Source organism: Miniopterus natalensis, chromosome 4 (genome assembly GCF_054644295.1).
Source record: "Miniopterus natalensis isolate mMinNat1 chromosome 4, mMinNat1.hap1, whole genome shotgun sequence".
NCBI lineage: Eukaryota > Metazoa > Chordata > Mammalia > Chiroptera > Miniopteridae > Miniopterus > Miniopterus natalensis.
Genome location: NC_142084.1, coordinates 40,459,371 through 40,477,000, shown reverse-complemented (window position 1 = coordinate 40,477,000; position 17,630 = coordinate 40,459,371). Strand labels below are relative to the sequence as shown.

Below are 17,630 nucleotides of genomic sequence, written 5' to 3'. Positions count from 1 at the left end.
TTAATTATTATGTTATTTCCCATACAAACAACTGTAAGCCTACTTTTGCCCCACCCTGGAACATATCAACCCCTATACGTATTCCAGGTGTATTGGCATTTCACTGAACTAGTAATTAATTTCTCCCATAGTGTCTATATTTTGTTTTTGTTTTGAAGTTCTTCTAAACACATAGTAGGTATTTGGTATTTGTGGTGTGAATAACTTATTCCGTGATATGGGGGAGGGAGAGAAGTTATTCTGTTAACTAATTTTAAACGTTTTTTCATCTTTCCTTTGCAGTTATTCTTTAACTCCTGATTTTCAGGCTGAAGTCTGTAAGCCTGGAAAGACCTTCAGCAATAATCTCCAAATGTAAGTCAAGTGAATCATGGTCTGTCTTGAAACACTTTTACTGATTTATATTTTGACTTAACCATCAATAAATGTCAGTTGGTAGGAACTCTATTTTATTTAACAACTTACCTACCATGGAGTGCTAGCAATGTCCAAAAATTATGATACAGGGAATAAACATTTAGTGACTCTTTATGTGAATTTTAAAAATTCTTTTCAGGAGCATAATTATTTCTTCTGAAGTTTTCTTTAAACTTTCATACTAAGAGAGCTTGTGGTGACAGTGTGAGCAGTTCTAATTCTTATAAATTGTTTTGTTCATAGTAAAATCATATTTATTTTGAATTCTCTTGATGAAAAATAATAAATTTGCTTGTTGTGGATTATTGGTTTCATTTCTCACATCTCAGCTTTTACCCCAAAGTGATTGAATTCTGGAGACAGTGGTCAGCCTTAGACATAGTCACTCCCAAGTAGACTCTGTCTACATAAGCCTAGGCCTCCCCCCACTCCCTTTGTGTTTCCTGATGAGAATATCTCCTGGGATAGTGGGCAGGAGGGATATTCTTTGAAGAATTTTACTTGGGGGCCAGAGATTTAAACTCACACCGTGGGACACATTCAGCTGGACCCAGCCCTCTCAAACCTTTCATCCTGTATTTCTCCATTCTCATTTGTCTTTGCATGTGGGGGCCAAATTTAGAGACTAAATACAACCCATACAAGAGCCAACCAGCAGATCAAAGAATCCACCAAATCTCTTCTGAATACCAACAGTGGAATGGCTTCAGGCAGCCTTTTGATCTTGGTCTCGGCCCCTGTGGTGCCACACGCAGCACCGCCTACTTGCTGGCACCGGGGGAGCTGCCTCTGGGTCCTCCCTGCAGACGGCTTCACCCTCAGCTCCTGGGGCTAAGCTCATTTTGGTACCAGCTAGAGAAATACCTCTCATTCTCCTTCTCCCTTGCTCACCTGAATCTGAACCATTGCCCTTGCCGCTGCTGCTCCCATCTTGTGTGATTTCCTCTGGAGAACCCCGGTGAAGTGCCAGGGTTAAGGAGGTGCTCCATTTCGGCTTCAGGCCTCGTGTAGTTTCATTCTCATGGTTAGAGATCACCTAGGAGCTGGAAACACTGGCCAACACCAGGAAAATCATACAACTCAATTTAACAAACAGCAAAAGGCTTTCTTCACTCTACAGGTATAACTTAAGCCTGAAATAACAGGCCCCAAAGCATGCTTGTATTTTTTTCTCTTATTTTCCCTTTGGCTGCTTCTATATGCTAGAATACTACTTTCTAATTCAGCATACATAAGGCTGAACTTATAAAAAAGATAGTGATTACTTAAATGAGAAAATAATTTGTTACAGGATCCCTTTAAATATTTAATGCATTTCAAATATTAAGTGTGCAAAATCTCAGTACATGCGTTATTATGGAAAACAAACTACCCTTATGTGGCCATGTACTGTGAAAAACAAAACCCCCCTTTTCAACAGGCGTAGGCAGGGTAGGATGTGGGGTTTAGAGTGGGGAGGGAGCCTGCTTAACTTCCACCCTGACTCTGACCTTAAACTTTCCAACATAGATTGCTTGAGGGATATTTTGCCCAATATGCACTTAATAACTTTTTTCTACTTTATCATTCAGCTCTGATTACCCCCCCATTCGGAGTTTGTGCCTTGAGGCTTGCCAGCAGGGCTTGCAATGCTTACATTAAACTAAACTTAAGAGTAAAGGTGCTCCTGCTGCTAATGTTCTCAGATCAGAGGAGAGCAAAATGAAGGAACTGGCAGCTGAAACATTAATGGTAGGAAATGTTGACTCAAGTTTTGAGGGGGCAAAAAATCACAGTTGATCTGGGTGACAAAGAAGACAAGTTCCTCCCCTTATATAACATCTGTATTTGATTTCATTAGATGTTCATCTTTCCTAGCAAAAATAATCTAACCCCAGAAACATCAAAAAGGGTAAATTTTATATGGCATACTGGTAGCCCAACTTGGGGAGGGGAGCTGACACACATCTTGATGGGATATATTGGCTGGATCAGAGCTACTGGGGCGTGGTCCCACTGTTTCTAAGTAGCCTTATCTTCCCAGTATTCAGAGAAATTACAAGTACTGTTCCCTCATTTTAAAGCACAATTACGCAGTCATTACTGCTGCCCAATGCCCTTGGTAAGCAAAGTGAAGCTCTCAGAACAGTCTTAATTCATAGAGAATGGAATGCCCCGACCGAAGCAAGAATAGTTAGTTTTCTTCTCTCCCTTTCAAAATCCGCTAAGGTTAGACGCATCAGGGTTAAGAAACTGAGATGGTCCAGGTTTGCTCTCTAACATTAGAGGACTCTGAACATCGAGTCTCACAGTTTTTATGAAATAGGCTCATGGAGATGGGTTTGGGGAGCCTTTGGTGTCCCTTCAAAGCTGTACATGAGGTCCAACCCTATGGTTATAACTTGTCACCACATGTTCTGCAAATGTTGCCATTTAGTAAATTCTGGTTATCCAAGTAACTCAACTAGTTAACATCTTATCAGAAGAATAATTTTTTTAAAAAATTACAAAAGAATTAAGTCACTATATTATGAAGTTATGAAGTATAATACAGTATGTTTCTGATGTTTGTTTTGGAGGAGAGAACATCTGCTGTTTAGACTGTGTGCTTTAAAGCTACAACTATATAAAAATGGGTAGGCATTATGTTCCATGGATCATGTCATGCCCGGATAATTTAGGACTGTTTTTTATTAGGATTGTGTTATATCCAAAACAAGACACTGACCTGCATTAAAATTTTCTCTTTAGTTATGTGAAAAATTATTTTCAGGCCAGAGTAATAATCTGTTTTTAGAACACAAGACTGCCTATTGCTACAGTGAATTTCAAGAGATATTTTGTTTTTTTGTTTCTCCCTCCACCCCCACCCCCACCTCTGCTATGGCTTTGTAGCACAGAGCAATATTGGGATATTGTGTCTCAGCCATTCACAGGTGGCTCTACCTCAGGTATGACTATGTCTCTACCTCCACCTCTACCTAAAAAACCATCCTATTTCACCCAGATTTAACAGCAAGCTCCCAGCTGGCCCCCTTGCTGTCTGCCCTCTTTCCCCTACTGTCTAAATTTAAAAGAGAAGCCATAGTGATCCTTAAAAGGTAGAAGTCATACCATGTCATTCCTCTGCTCAAAATCCTCCCATGGACTCTTACCTCAATCAGAGTGAAAGTCACAGTTTTTACAGTAACTTTCAAGACCTGGTCCCATCAGAACACAACATTTCTTCTAACGTCTTTGACTTTTACCTCCTTACACTCTTATTTATCTCTTTGCTACTGGTGAGAATTTGAGTACTTTCTAGTCCCTTGCTTTATTTTTTGCTATAGATCTTATATATATTTTGTTTATTTTTGTATTGTCTGTTTTCCCCCACATCCACCCCTATAATATAAATTCATGAGGTCAGAGATCTTTGCCTTTTTGTTTACTGCTGTAGCTTGAGCACATGGAACAGTATCTGGCACCAAGTAGGAGCTTAATCTGTTGAATATATTCAATGTGCAGATTGATGGTGACTTATCCTAGGTCACACAGATAGTAAATGCTGGAGGTAAGTAATTTAAAATAAACAACAAGCCTTCCTGTTGCTTGGTGGGGCTAAGGATAGAGGTAAAAACTGATGGACATAGTGCTGGTGGAATCAAGAGGCTCTGGCCCTTTGGATGCCTCTCTATTTAACAGAAGAAGTGTGGGTTCTTTTGCACCTGAAAGCCCTTGCAACATGTGATAATTTTTTCATTCTATGTCCACTGACATTATTTCCACACTTATTCCTCTTCGGAGTAAGGTTTAGATTACTTGATTTTATAGACCCACTTTTATTATTACTCACTTATCTTCTCCACTGTGGCACATTGCATTTCCCGAAGATGGCCCCAACAATATCTTCCATGTCACATTCCTTCTTTCAATGTGACTTTGATGCTGTCTCATCAATAGGTGGATCTATATCCACTAGCTTTGAATCTGGACAGGCCTATCATTACAGTAGAAGTGATGCTATATGACCTCCAAGGCCAGGCCCTAGAAGGGAACACAGCTGCCACCTGGCTTTTCTTTGGGATACTTGCTTTTGGAGCCCTAAGCTGCCAAGCAAGAAGTCTAGGGCTGCCATGCTGTGAGAAAGCTCAAGCCACATGGAGAGGCCACGTGTGTATATTCTGGCAGAGACCCCGGTTGAGGTCCCAGCTAATAGTTAGCATCAGCTATCAGATATATGAGTAAAGACACTTACAGGTGCTTCCTGCTTCCCCCCATTGAGTTACCCCCAACCTTCTGAGTCTTCCCAGCAGAGGTCCCCTCCATTGTGGAGTAGAGAAAAGCCAATCCGTTGTAACCCATCCTAACTCCTGACCCACAAAAAGTGTGAAAGATAACAAAATGATTGTTGTTTTAATCTTTTTAAAATCACTATGTTTGGAAGTGATTTGTTGCAACGTTTTAGCTGTGCGTCCCTCATGGCAGCTGTCTCCTTGTTGAGAATTATTCTTGGCATCTATCACTTGCAAGGAAAAACCTTTATTTATAAATGATAAAGTTTTCTAGAAAAATCGCAAAATATGAGCAATTTTCAATTATTGACTACAACAGGAAAGCAAAGCATGAACATTTGAAATCCGTAGCTGTCCTAAAAATCTCTACTTTTTAATTGCAATCATGTCTCTTAACAAAACTCATCCCAACACTCCTGATTGACTAAATTTTCAACTCATTTATCAGATTTTCTCCTTCATGGTAGAGATGCAGACAAGTAATAAATTGGACACAAGGCAGCTAGTAGAAGAAAATAATGAGTGAAGCAACCTGTAGAATTATCTCACTGAGTATCATTCCTGACTAACAGAGCTATAGCTCTACGCACACAGGCGGTCTCAGCTCAGGTGACAGACTGGATCTAACGATGTCTTAAAATAGTCTTTGAATGATTTATTCTTTAAAATATCATTTCTCTGTTTGTGTTTTTTTTTTTTTGTAGTCCAAAATGACTACTCTGCCCCCACTGGCCGTGTCACGCTCAAAACTGACATCCTTAGCCAGACAGAAGCTGCCATGCTCCCCCAAAACAATTCCAAGGTACGTGAGCCCTGGTTTTCATTTCTTTTCCTACAAAATACATTCCTTACTGTAAGAATGCCAATAGCATGTCTCAGAAAACAAATTGTTTAAAGGCAAAAGTATATTGTTATATTTAGAATATTCAAATTTGTGGTTTTAAAAGAATTGTTGAACTTCACTTAAATATTAAGGATATATGTATTTAGCAAGTTAGTGCTCATCTGATCATTTTAGTTCTTACTCCAATTATATCATGGTTCCTATGAAGCTTTGGAGATACATTTTTTTATGTGTGTGGAGAACAGAAAGCAGAAGCTTTAGGAATGAACAGGGTCTGGCTTCTAATCCACAGGTTCTGATTGCTGATTTCCATTTGGAGGGCGAGGACAGTCACTCCTAGGGTAGATTGGCGGGCACGGTTTAGCTCCCGAAGTGACCCTGGGGCCTGCAGATGCACCATCTAATCACTGCTGCCTGTGAAGGGCTGCAGAGCTCCTGGAATTGTAGCCCAGACGCTGCAGGACAGAGAACTTCATGCATTTTGTCATAATTAGGAATATTAACTAAGGTTGCATTATTTAGTAATTGCATTTATAATTGTGTTGATGTTTAGTAATGCACATATCATTTATCAACATAAATAATTTGCATGTCTTGGTTGGATTATTTTCTTTATATATGTGCTTTTCAATTCCTGCCAGGCCTAATAATCAAAGCATTATGAAACTACTGTGTTCTGAAAAATATCATACCTCATTTTTTAGTATTTCTGGGAAAGACCAAAGCCCCTGGACCAAATAAATACACTTAGCTAGACTACAAAAAAAAACCCCTTTTTTTTATAATAACAGATCAAATTTTCTTTTCAAAAATTAAAAATATAAATTATTAATAGATGCATAATTCTAGAATATATAATTTTATTAAGGTATAACTGATATTACAGATATATATGTAGATATACTGGTATATATATTTTACTTTGGAACAGTGTGAAATATTAAGAAAGTCTGAAAAAGATTATTCTTCCTATCTTTTTTAATGATTGAGATTACATTTGCTTTACAGTATGAGTAAAAACACAGCCAATCTCACATCTCTAAAATAAGATGGCTTTTTAAAGAAAACTTTTTCTTGTATTCATATTGAATAAAAACATTTTTATCATAACCATTTAAGGCAAAGTTTTGTATCAACATTCTCCATTACTACTGAATAAAAACAGATAATTTTTCAGCTCTATACTCCCATGGTTGTAAGGTGTTAATAATATGTTTATTTTTAAAGGTGCAAGGGGGGCGTAAAGGATAAATACACTACATGTGTAATGTATTGCTCAGTTAAGCCTTCTTAAAATCACTCTGCACTTTGAACTTTTAATAATTACTTGAGTTTTATGTATGATTAAAAAAAACTCGAGCAGCATTGCAGAACAAATCTGTTAATGTTTGGAACAAATAAATTGTACACATTTGTATCCAATGGGTATTCTCAGTTCAAGATTCTGTGCCCAGCAGAATACGACTTCTGCAGTTGGAAAGTCATACTGTGAAACAACATGAGTAAAAAGGAAGACCTTATCAGCTTTGAGCAAAAATCTATATTTAAAAATGCAGATTTTCTTAATGTGTCTGGTGTTTTCTTTGTTTACACACCAGGTTTAATATTTTTCCCTGTCTTTCTCCATTCAAGAAAACTAAAATTTAGAAATTCTCAGTCAATAACCTTACTCTGCGGCTGTTGCAGAACGTTTCTTGTGTGTGGTATTATGCCCCGAATGCTCCTGTTCTCCTGGTGGCATCTTATGTTTGGTAGCTTTTCTGCCTGATACAGCAGTGCTTTACTATTTCTTTCCATTTCATTGAGGTCTCAACTGATCAAAGAAAAAGACGACATAGATCATTATCTGGAGGTGAAGTTCAAAGGATTGTCGAAAGAGGAGGTTGCCGCGTAAGTATAACCTCTTAAAGGTATTTTAATGTGAAGTTTGTTTCCTTTGTCTCGATTCTTCGTTGAAATTTCAGTTTTCCTGTGCAGTACACCTTTTCACTGGAACATGGCACTTAAAAATTAAAGCTCATATTAAATAATGATAAGCCATATCTATTGATCTTACACATATCAAAGTCTTTAATTTTATGGCTCTCAAAATTCTCATATTTACCAAGATATTATACTGTCAGATTTGTAGTATTTTAGTTAAGTCTGTGCCATTAGTTGCTTATTAACCTCCATTTTAAGGTGTGTTGCCTCCATGCAGGAGAAAAAAGCTTTAAGAGAAAGAGTTATTTTTTTTTCCTAGTGATTAAAAAAAAAATCCTTCACTAATGTGTCTCTCCCCCACCCTATCAAGAACCCACAAAAAGAATTAATGACTCATAGTTTATTGGTTAATTTTAAAATAATTGTAAATTGTCTGGATTTATTTTTTAAATCAACAATGTCAACTTTGCTATTTTACCACCAGTTAGAAGGTAATTTATTTTGTGAGTAGAAACAGTATAAAAATCCATGTAGGATAGTGAGAAATAGAAACCTAGAATACTAGCTAAACAGGTTTGTTTCTTACCTATAGACTTGGTGATTCTGTTATCAGATCTTTAGATGTAAGCATTGAAAAATGGAAATCTTATAAATGCACATGCATCTTATGGAATTCATTTAATGATCCAATTAAAATATTTTATGAAAGCATACTTTTAAAAAATTCTGTTAGTATTGTCCAGTACTATGAGATCCAAATGAAAAAGTATTCCTAATGATATTTTTGGTGTAGGTTTTCGTAGAATCTAAAATTCTAAGTCTCTTGATTTATTTTATTTTATTAGATATTATTTTGTCAATTTGCATATAACAGAAAAAGGGAATAGTTCATTCTGTCAGTAGAAACTTTATTTTATAGAGTGACAAAATTTTCAGTAACTGTAATCACTATCTTCCTTGGCGCTCTCTTGACTGCCATGTGTAGTATCTGAGACCTTTTGTTAAATGCTATCCTGATTGTTAATTTGTTAACTTTCCACGGTAACCTGTCGGATAAAATTAAAAGTCAATATTGTCTGATGATATAATTACTTCTTAAAAGAAAAATACGTATGAGTGATACTTGCATTCTGATTTAAATATAAGAACATCGACATAGCTGTAACTGGCTTAAGAAGTAGGACTTTAGCCCGGCCGGGCGTGGCTCAGTGGTTGAGCCTTGACCTAGGATCCAGGAGATCAGGGTTTGATTCCCGGTCAGGGCACATGCCCAGGTTGTGGGCTCGATCAATGACTCTCTCATCATTGATGTTTCTATCTCTTTCTCTCCCTCTCCTTTCCTCTCTCTGAAATCAATAAAGATATATTGAAGAAAAAAAGAAGAAGAAGTAGGTCTTTAATTTGGAATGAAACTTTTTCACATAATTTAACAAGCTGGAAATCCATATACTTAAAATCTGCTAAGCTTTCAGTGTGTACTGAAGAAAACTTTGATCTAAGACAATGCAAAATAGGCTATATTGAGGAGAATTCTCTTAATACTATTTTTTTTCCACTATGGAAATTACCAAATTGATTTCAAATTTATATTATGCAACAGGAAACAAGTAGCACTGGGTAAGTCTCAGTCCTTAATATTGTATTCTCCTTAAAGCTCCCTGAACTTGACTACTTTTTTAGACTGAAGCTTTTCCCCTAAGAAAGTGGTTGCAAACTTTAGCAGGAAGCTAGCGTGTGCTTAGCTCAGTAGTATGCTTTTGATTGATACACATTCTAGACTTCGCCCCAGACAAACTCCTTGCATACCATTGTAAGGAATAAAATTGATAAATGATTTCAGCGTCCTGCAGCAATGCCCAGCAGGTGCCATGAGGAATTACGTCCATTCTGTTAGCCAAGGAACTGCTGCATAAAACTTTTTATTAGCCATTCAACTCCGAAAAGATAAATCGGTCAACAAGCATTTATTAAGTGCCTACTTTCTATGTAATACTACGTTTTTCACAGTGGGAGACATGATGACATTTTACTGTAAAATGTTTGGCCCTACCCTTGTCTCAGTTTGAGAAAATAAGAGCAGAAAACAAATAGGAAATGAAGTGGGGGCTGACTGTGCTGTGAGGGGCAGCCCGAAGCTCTGGAGGAGATGAGAGGAGACCAAGGCTACCGGTGGGGTGCAACCTGCCCAGGAAGACCGGCTGGGCGTGGCCCCCGCTGGGGGCATTACAAAATGATCCAACTGGTGTGTTACGGATCGTCAGGGTATAGGGATATTGAGGAATCAAATTTTCAATCAGGCTTCAAGTCCCCCTATACTGCCTTCATCTTCTCTAAGATGGCGAGAATGTGAGCATCCCTACTCTACATATTTGATGTACACTAGCTTTCGTATCGCATAATATGTATGTGCTCCTTGCCTGGCACCAAAATAAGCACTCACCGTCTCCCTCCAAGTGCACCAGCCCGCTCATGGGGACTCGCACTCTGTTCCCTCCTGTCACCGTCTCCCTCAAAGTGCACCAGCCCGCTCACGGGGACTCGCACTCTGTTCCCTCCTGTCACCGTCTCCCTCAAAGTGCACCAGCCCGCTCACGGGGGGACTCGCACTCTGTTCCCTCCTGTCATCGTCTCCCTCAAAGTGCACCAGCCCGCTCACGGGGACTCGCACTCTGTTCCCTCCTGCCGCAGGGGTGGAGAGCCCCGTCCGTGTCTAAGGTTGCCGCCTCTAGCTGGGCCCTGGATCCCGTCCCCTCGTATTTGCTCTAAGACTCTCCTGCAGTTAAACATGTTTTTCCTCTACATCGCCAGCGTCTCCTTTTCCATGGCTCGATCTCGTTCACGTTTACACCGGCTCCGGCATCGCCCCTGCCTTCTCAGCCCCCTCCAGATTCTACCCCAGTTTTTCTCTACCCTTCACAGCAACCCGAAGCAATATCCCAATATTGCCACATCCTGGTCTTGCCTCAGTTGACCCCTAAGAGATTTCCAACCAGAGCTCACTAAAACCTGTCTGTTTAGGGTGAGCAATGCCCCCCACCTTTACCACGCCTAATGGTCAGGCTGCTGCCCTCACCTGGCTTGATGTCTTCACAGCGTTTGACAGAGCTGAGCACTCTCTCCTCGGACATCCTGTCACTGTGGTTCCCCGGACGCCACGGCCTGTGGTTTTCCTCCAAACTCTGACGGCGCTGCCTCAGTCTCCTTTGCTGGCTGCCTTCCTCTTTTCAAACTCTCACTGGCGGGGTTCCTAGGGCTGGGCCTTAGGGCTTCTCCTCCAGCTACACTCTCTACCCAGGTTCAGTCTTACAGCTTTAATTATTAGCAATAACCTAATGACTATCAAATTTGTAAACCCAGCCCTGACCTCTCCAAGGAACTCCAAATTTTTATATTCAACTGCCTCCTTGAGATAGTTATTGGATTTTTAACGGACATTTGAAGGTTAATGTGACCCCGAACTGTACTCTTGCTTTACTCCTATTGCCCCTCACTCCCCACAGGATATTTCTCCCACACTCTTTCCCCAATTCAGTAAATGGCATCAAGACAGCCTTGAGTGTCACCTTGCCTTACTACCCCTCCCCTATCTAATGCATCAGCATGTCTTACCAGATATAACCTAAAATATAACTTGTGTTAACCCACTCCTCTTCATTGCATAAGCACCATCTCTTGCCAAGATCACTAAAATAGTCTCCTAACTGCTCTTCTCACATCCCCTTTACCTGCCAAAACTCAGCCTCCAGGGTGGCCTTTTGAAAAAAATTAGATCATGATACTCTCGTTTATAACCCTCCAAGGGCTTCCCATTGTTCTCATGATAAACTCTAAATTCTCCATCATGGCCTAAAGCTGTGCAGGGTTTGGACTTGGCCGGCCTCTCTGAGCTTATCTCCCATCCTCCCCACCGCGCACCACTCACAGTGTCTTACTGCTGACACTCCTTGTCTGCCATTCCCTGACCTTGATATTTAGTAGCCTTTACCCCACCCACACTTTCTCCCAATCAAGTTATCTGGGTCTATTTCTACATGACCTAGTCCCCATCTTGCATCAGGAGTTTTATGTCAACTGTCTCAACCCTAGCAGAAGGGATGCTCCACAGGAGCAGGGGTAGGTCCGTGTGTGAATGCCACCGTGTCCCAGGGCCTAACCGGGGCCTGGCACATGGTCAGAGCTCAGGAATTAAATGTTGAATAAATGACTGAGTGAAAGAATAAATGTAAGATTAACAACACCACAAAATAGGTATCCTGCTATGAATATTCTTTGGTTATAACATTTTTAGTTCAGTGTTACATGTAGCTGGTTTGATTGTTGAATCAAGGAAGTTAAACTCCTCAGAAGTGTTTTATTATGTACCCAGGTAGTAGTATAACATATAACTGAGTAACTGAGCAGGACAAGCTAAAGTAGCTGTTCCTGGCTCTGGCCGGTGTGGCTCAGTTGGTTGAGTGTCGGTTGTCACCGTGCACTGAAAGGTCACCGGTTCGATTACTGGTCAGAACACATACCCAGATAGCGGGTCTGATCCCTGGTCCTGGTGCGTGCGGAAGGCAGCCCATCAATAGTTCTCTCTCTGTCCCTCTCCCTCCCTCCCTCTTTAAAATGAATAAAAACATATTTTTAAAAAAGTGGCTGTTCCTGGATTGGCCAAATCCACTTGATGGGGGTCTAGTTTACTTTGAAATGGGTAAAACAGTTAAAAAACAAAGAGCTTCTCTGTTGTTTTTATATCATTCACATTTACAGGAGGAATTTCAGTATGCTTTATTACTTTTTTTAAAAATATGTTTTTATTGATTTCAGAGAGGAAGGGAGAGAGAGAGAAAGAGAGAGGGAAACATCAGTGATGAGAGAGTCATGGATTCAGCTGCTTCCGCGTGCCCCCTACTGAGGATCGAGCCCGCAACCCGGGCACGTCTCCTGACTGGAATCAAACTGCGATCGCCTGGTCCATGTGTCAATACTCAACCACTGACCGACACTGGCCAGGTCACTTTGTTACTTTTTAAGTGACCAGCTTATTGCTGTTCCTAATAGGTACATTTTTTCCCAAACGTGTGTATGTTTGACACTGATAATTTGACTTTCTCAGATAATTGTTCAAATAAGTTCATTAATAGTATTTCACTGATCTTTAACTAAAGAAGTTTATGTTGTGTTTCTTAACATTTTAAAAATTCTGTATTATATTATCAGAATGCATTATTGTTTTTTTAAAGGACCTAAAATATCACTTATTATCATATCTTAATTGCTTTTAGTAGCTAAGTAATAAAAGTGTCATTTATAGATCCAAATAAAAATTTCCAGGGGGCAGCTTTTACAGCTTTAGTTATATATATGAGGATACAAATAGACAAAATCATCAGGGGACAGGGAATGCTAATCTGCTCAATATTATTTTCTGCTTCAGATATCAAGTTCTATTATGTGGAAGAATAGATTTAGTTCAGAACTGTGCACATCTCTCAGACACTGCTTTTCTTCAGAATGTCCTTTAGCATCATCAGTTCACATTCGCTGAGTGTCACTTTGCCAGCACGGTGGCAGGTAGACCTATCAGTTATCGTAGTCAAAGAGTTTAGGTTGTGAAGAAACAAAGAACTATTTATTTTTACATCTTTTAAGGCCTTTCTCTCCTGCCTCATTTTGAATTGTATGATACTTATTCATTTAAAGTAAATTAGCCTTTTGCCAGTCTTAGGTTTCTGTCTTGAATTTGTTTCAAAATTGTCTTTCAAAGGTGCTTTTACAAACTACAGAGGTATTTGTTATAAGCAATTTTTTAAAAAAATATGTCTTTATTGATTTCAGAGAGAGGAAGGGAGAGGGAGAGAGGGAGATAGATACATCAATGATGAGAGAGTCATTGATGGGCTGCCTCCTGCATATCCTCTGCTGGGGATCGAGCCTGCAACCCGGGCATGTGCCCTGACCAGGAATCAAACCGCAATCTCCTGGAGGATAGGTCGATGCTCAACCGCCAGGCCAAGCCTGGCCGGCTCTAAGCAATTTTTTAAAACCTGGATTTGCACAATGGCCAGACACTCAAAATATATGTAGCAAGGTGAAGACATTTATTCAGGATACAGGCAGGAAAACAGGTGACTCTTGTGAACCCACCTGAGCAACTGGGCGACGTCTTGTTCTCTGCTGCTGAGCATCCAGTACCTACAACAGTTCCCAGCACATAGTCAGCACTCAATCAGTAGTTTTAAGCTAAGGCCAACCACACCCCAGCTGGTATCCTCTCTTCCATTCCCACTTTGAAATGTATTCTTTGCCAAAATAATGATAATAATAATAATAGTAATAATGACTAGTATTTATTGAGCACTTACTGCGTTTCAGATACTGCTCTAAGTGCCTTATGTGTATGTATTAATTCATTTAATCTTAGAAAAGTCTTTGTTAGTTCCACATACAGCTAAGGAAATTGAAGTGCAGAGATACTGAGTCACACAGCTAGCAAGTACGAGAGCAGGAATTGGAACTTGGGCTCTCCCTCATCTCCCAGCTTTGGCTTATCACCATTCCCTTGGCCTCAAAGGCTGTTCCCCTACCATTTCGTGGTGGACTTGCACTCATTCTTAAATGGCTCAACTCCACTAGGTAACTTGCTAGCATAGTACCTGGAATAAAACCCATCCGAAGGCCAGTATTGCCCAGAATGCCTCCCACCATGGCACTCCCAGGGTGGCATTGTCGCGGCTACCTTGTGCCCTGTACCAGACCAGGAGTCAAGAGGGCTGGAGCCATGGACCCTTCACTCGGCTACGCATCCTTAGCACCCGGCTCACAGGCGGTGAGGCGATCAATGAGTGGTGAGCATTTAGCCGTCCGTGGCCTTGTCCATGTGCCCCGTCTAAAATGCCAGGCTTCTTCCCCCCACTCCTGTGACCTTGCTTCACTTTTATCTTCCAGCCTCGACCTGTTTCCTGCTCTCTGAGGCCTCCTTTGCTTCATCTTCATCCACATGGTAGAGCTCAGAGCTCCTGCTTGAACTTTCTTAATAGCCACTGACCGTCATGCTTGGATGGAGTTTTTTTCCCGCTTCTTGATTAATGTTTAACAAACTATAGAGTGCGACCCATTAGTGGGTAGTGGTTATGACCCATCTGTCTGGGGATCATGACCAGCATTTAAAAAAAAGAAAAAATGAGAGGAAAGTAAAATAGAACAGAAAAGAGTGCTTTGTGCAGAGTGCAACTAACTACTGGGAGGCTACCAGATGTCATGACCTAGAGCACGGGTCCTAAAGCCAGGCTCCTGGGCTCCAGCTCTACACTTGCTAGCACTGGTTGATTTTGGCCAAGGTACCTAACCTTTCTGTGTCTCACTTTCCTCATCTGAAAAAAAACAGGGATAATACTACTACTATGGCCTGGCTCATTGATAGTTACGAGGGTTGAGTTACTATTTAGAGAGAGCTGAGAACATTTTGGGTGTTAGCGGTTTTGAGCTTTGGCTTCAGATACACGTGTGTGAGCTATACGCGTACATGCACTGAGCCGCAGTGTCTCACTGTCTCACTGACCTGCCACAGGAAGGACTCTGCTCTAGACAGAGTCCCTCGCAAGCAGGGACTGTTTCATTCCCCTTTAAGCCTCTCCTGACTTACGTGAAGTAGCACTCCGTTGCTTGCTTACCTTCTTTCTCGGAAGGATTGAAGAAACTTAAAGTTAACGTTTTATATTACACAGCTGTCAGGTTATAAACAGAAAATGAAAGGCAAATAAAGGAGATGTATGTAAATATGCTTCCACTAGAGTCCATATAGTTCCCCCGAGGAAACATTAAGTTTTACTCTGAATTTCTGGGCAGACTGGGCAAAAAAGGGGGATGTAATGGATTATACATTTCTTATTACCTGAGGAGAGGGAACATGCCAGTTCTTTGAGAGAAACAAGCTTTCTCCTGATAATAAATTCCAAAAGAAAGTTATCACATGACATCATATAAGAAAAATGGCACAGCATACTATAAGTTTGCATACCTAATAAACAACAAAATGGGTATTTAGCTTGTTGTAAATATTACATCTCTTAGCTGGGTTTTATTTCAAGCAAGACAGTAACAGGTAAGATATATTAAATGAATACTGTGAGCTGGTCTGTTTTAAGTGATCCTTACAATAACCCTGTGAAGAGCTGGTATTACTCCCAGAGACCAAGGCATGGAGAGATTAAGTAGTTTGACCAGGGCCATCTAATGTTATAAATAAGCAGAAGCAATAAGATAGGAAAAATGATTCATAGAGAAAAAGGAATGACTAAATTAGACAGTAAATGGATCAGACATACAACAGAGATCAGATTTCCAGACCCCTCCTGAATTTCCATTACTACCGTGGACCTGGAACCTCCCTCTGAGTTCAACCCACAAGGACCCAGTCATTCCATAATCCTGATTCAGACTTCCGTAAAATTCCCTTATGCTTTTCTGGAGCAATCTCTTATTCTACAACCAGAGCAGCCAAAGAAATATATTACTGGACAGGGAGTTATCTAAAAATTTAGTTTACTTTTTCCCCACTTTAAGAGCAAGATCAAAATGAATGGCTAAGCACATTTCCTTCCTATATTTGAAATGTCAATGTAGAAGTACAAGAGATAGTAAAGTCTTAACATAATGAGAAAGACAGGAAGAGAAATGAGAGCTCTCAAGATTTTCAGAAAGCATTTGGAATATCACCTGGGATAAAAAGTGATGTTTCATAATGATAAAAAGAATTGGTTCACCAAAAAGACATAATCCTAAATGTTTGTGTTCCTTAACAACAGACTTCAAAATATGTAAAACAAAAACTGATAGAAAGAAAAGGAAAAATAAACAAGCACAAAATTATAATTGGAGATTCTAACACTGCTCTCTCAATAATTGATAGACAAATCAGTAAGATTATTGAAGAGCTGAACAATATCATCCATCAACTCAAATAATTGACATTTACAGAACATTCCACTAGCATTCCACAGCATCAGGACACACATTATTTTCAAGTGCACATGGAACATTTATCAAAGGAGATTATATTCTGAGTCATAAAACAAATTTCAATATACATGAAAGGATTTACATTCTACAAATTATTTTCTCTTACAATGGAATTAAATTAGAAATAATAGCAGGAAGACCTCTGGAAACCCCCCCCCCTCCATAAATTTAGAAACTAGACAACATACTTCTAAATAAAACATGGATCAAAGAAAAAGAAATCACAGGGCAAATTAGAAAATATTTTTAATTGAATGAAAGAGAAACATGGTTTATGAAATTTTGTGGGATACAGCTAAAGTAGTGCTAAAGTGAAGTTTATAGCATTAAAATGCTTCTATAAAAAAAATAGAAATGCCCTAAATCAGTATCCTAAGCTTTCATTTTAAAAAACTAGAGAATGATAACAATGTAAACTGACAGCAGAGAAAAAGGAATAGTGAAGTGAGAGCAGAAAACAGAAAAACAGTAGTAGAAAAATCATTGAAACTAAAAACTGGTTCTCTAAAAATATAAATAAAATTGATCAATCTTGAGTCAGACTGATCAAAGAAAAAGAGAGAAAACACCATCTACCAGTTTCAGAAATGAGAAGACACACGTGTATAGTGTATGCAAACGTAAGAATGCTAATTAGGGAAAAAGCAATATGCTGATAAACGAGTTATACGAAACGGCTAAATTTCTTGAAAGGCACTGCCAAGTCGACTTAAGTAGAAATAAGTTAAACAGTGGGTTTATACCCCTTAAAGACATTGGATTGGTAACTTAAAAAATTCCGGGCCCACAGGGCTTCACTGGTGAATCCCACCTGACGTGAGGAGGAAATAAAGGCTGGTCCGCCCTAAGGAAACAGAAACCCGCGAAGCGCCTCTGAACCCCTCCTGCGAGGCCCAAGTGCCCTGACGCAGCGCCAGACAAAAGCCATTTCATAAGAGGAGAGCCATAGAGTAATATCTCCCACGGACAGGGATTCAAAACATCTTAAAGAAAAAAAGAAGAAACTAAAGGAAAAATAAAGCAAATAGGAAAACCCCCTTCAAAGGAGCCTCACTATTACATAGTGTGTGTCCTGCCAAAGCAGGACACCAAAGGTCTTTTTCTGCACACGGGAAAGTACACTGTGTGCACTACCTGTACCTTTTTGTATTAACAGATTCTGAAGGTTACTTAACAAAACAAAACAAAAC

General features: G+C 39.7%; 1 protein-coding gene across 1 annotated transcript in view; it reads left to right on the top strand.

Annotated features, from left to right (window-relative positions):
- Window positions 1-5,380: 5,380 nt before the first annotated feature.
- The window catches only part of TTC29 (tetratricopeptide repeat domain 29), a 100,480-nt gene continuing 88,230 nt past the window's right edge, over window positions 5,381-17,630 (top strand). Inside the window, exons 1-2 of the mRNA XM_016206863.2 lie at window positions 5,381-5,472; window positions 7,321-7,404. Coding sequence (XP_016062349.2) covers window positions 5,381-5,472; window positions 7,321-7,404 — 176 coding nt within the window. The remainder of the gene's footprint in view (window positions 5,473-7,320; window positions 7,405-17,630) is intronic.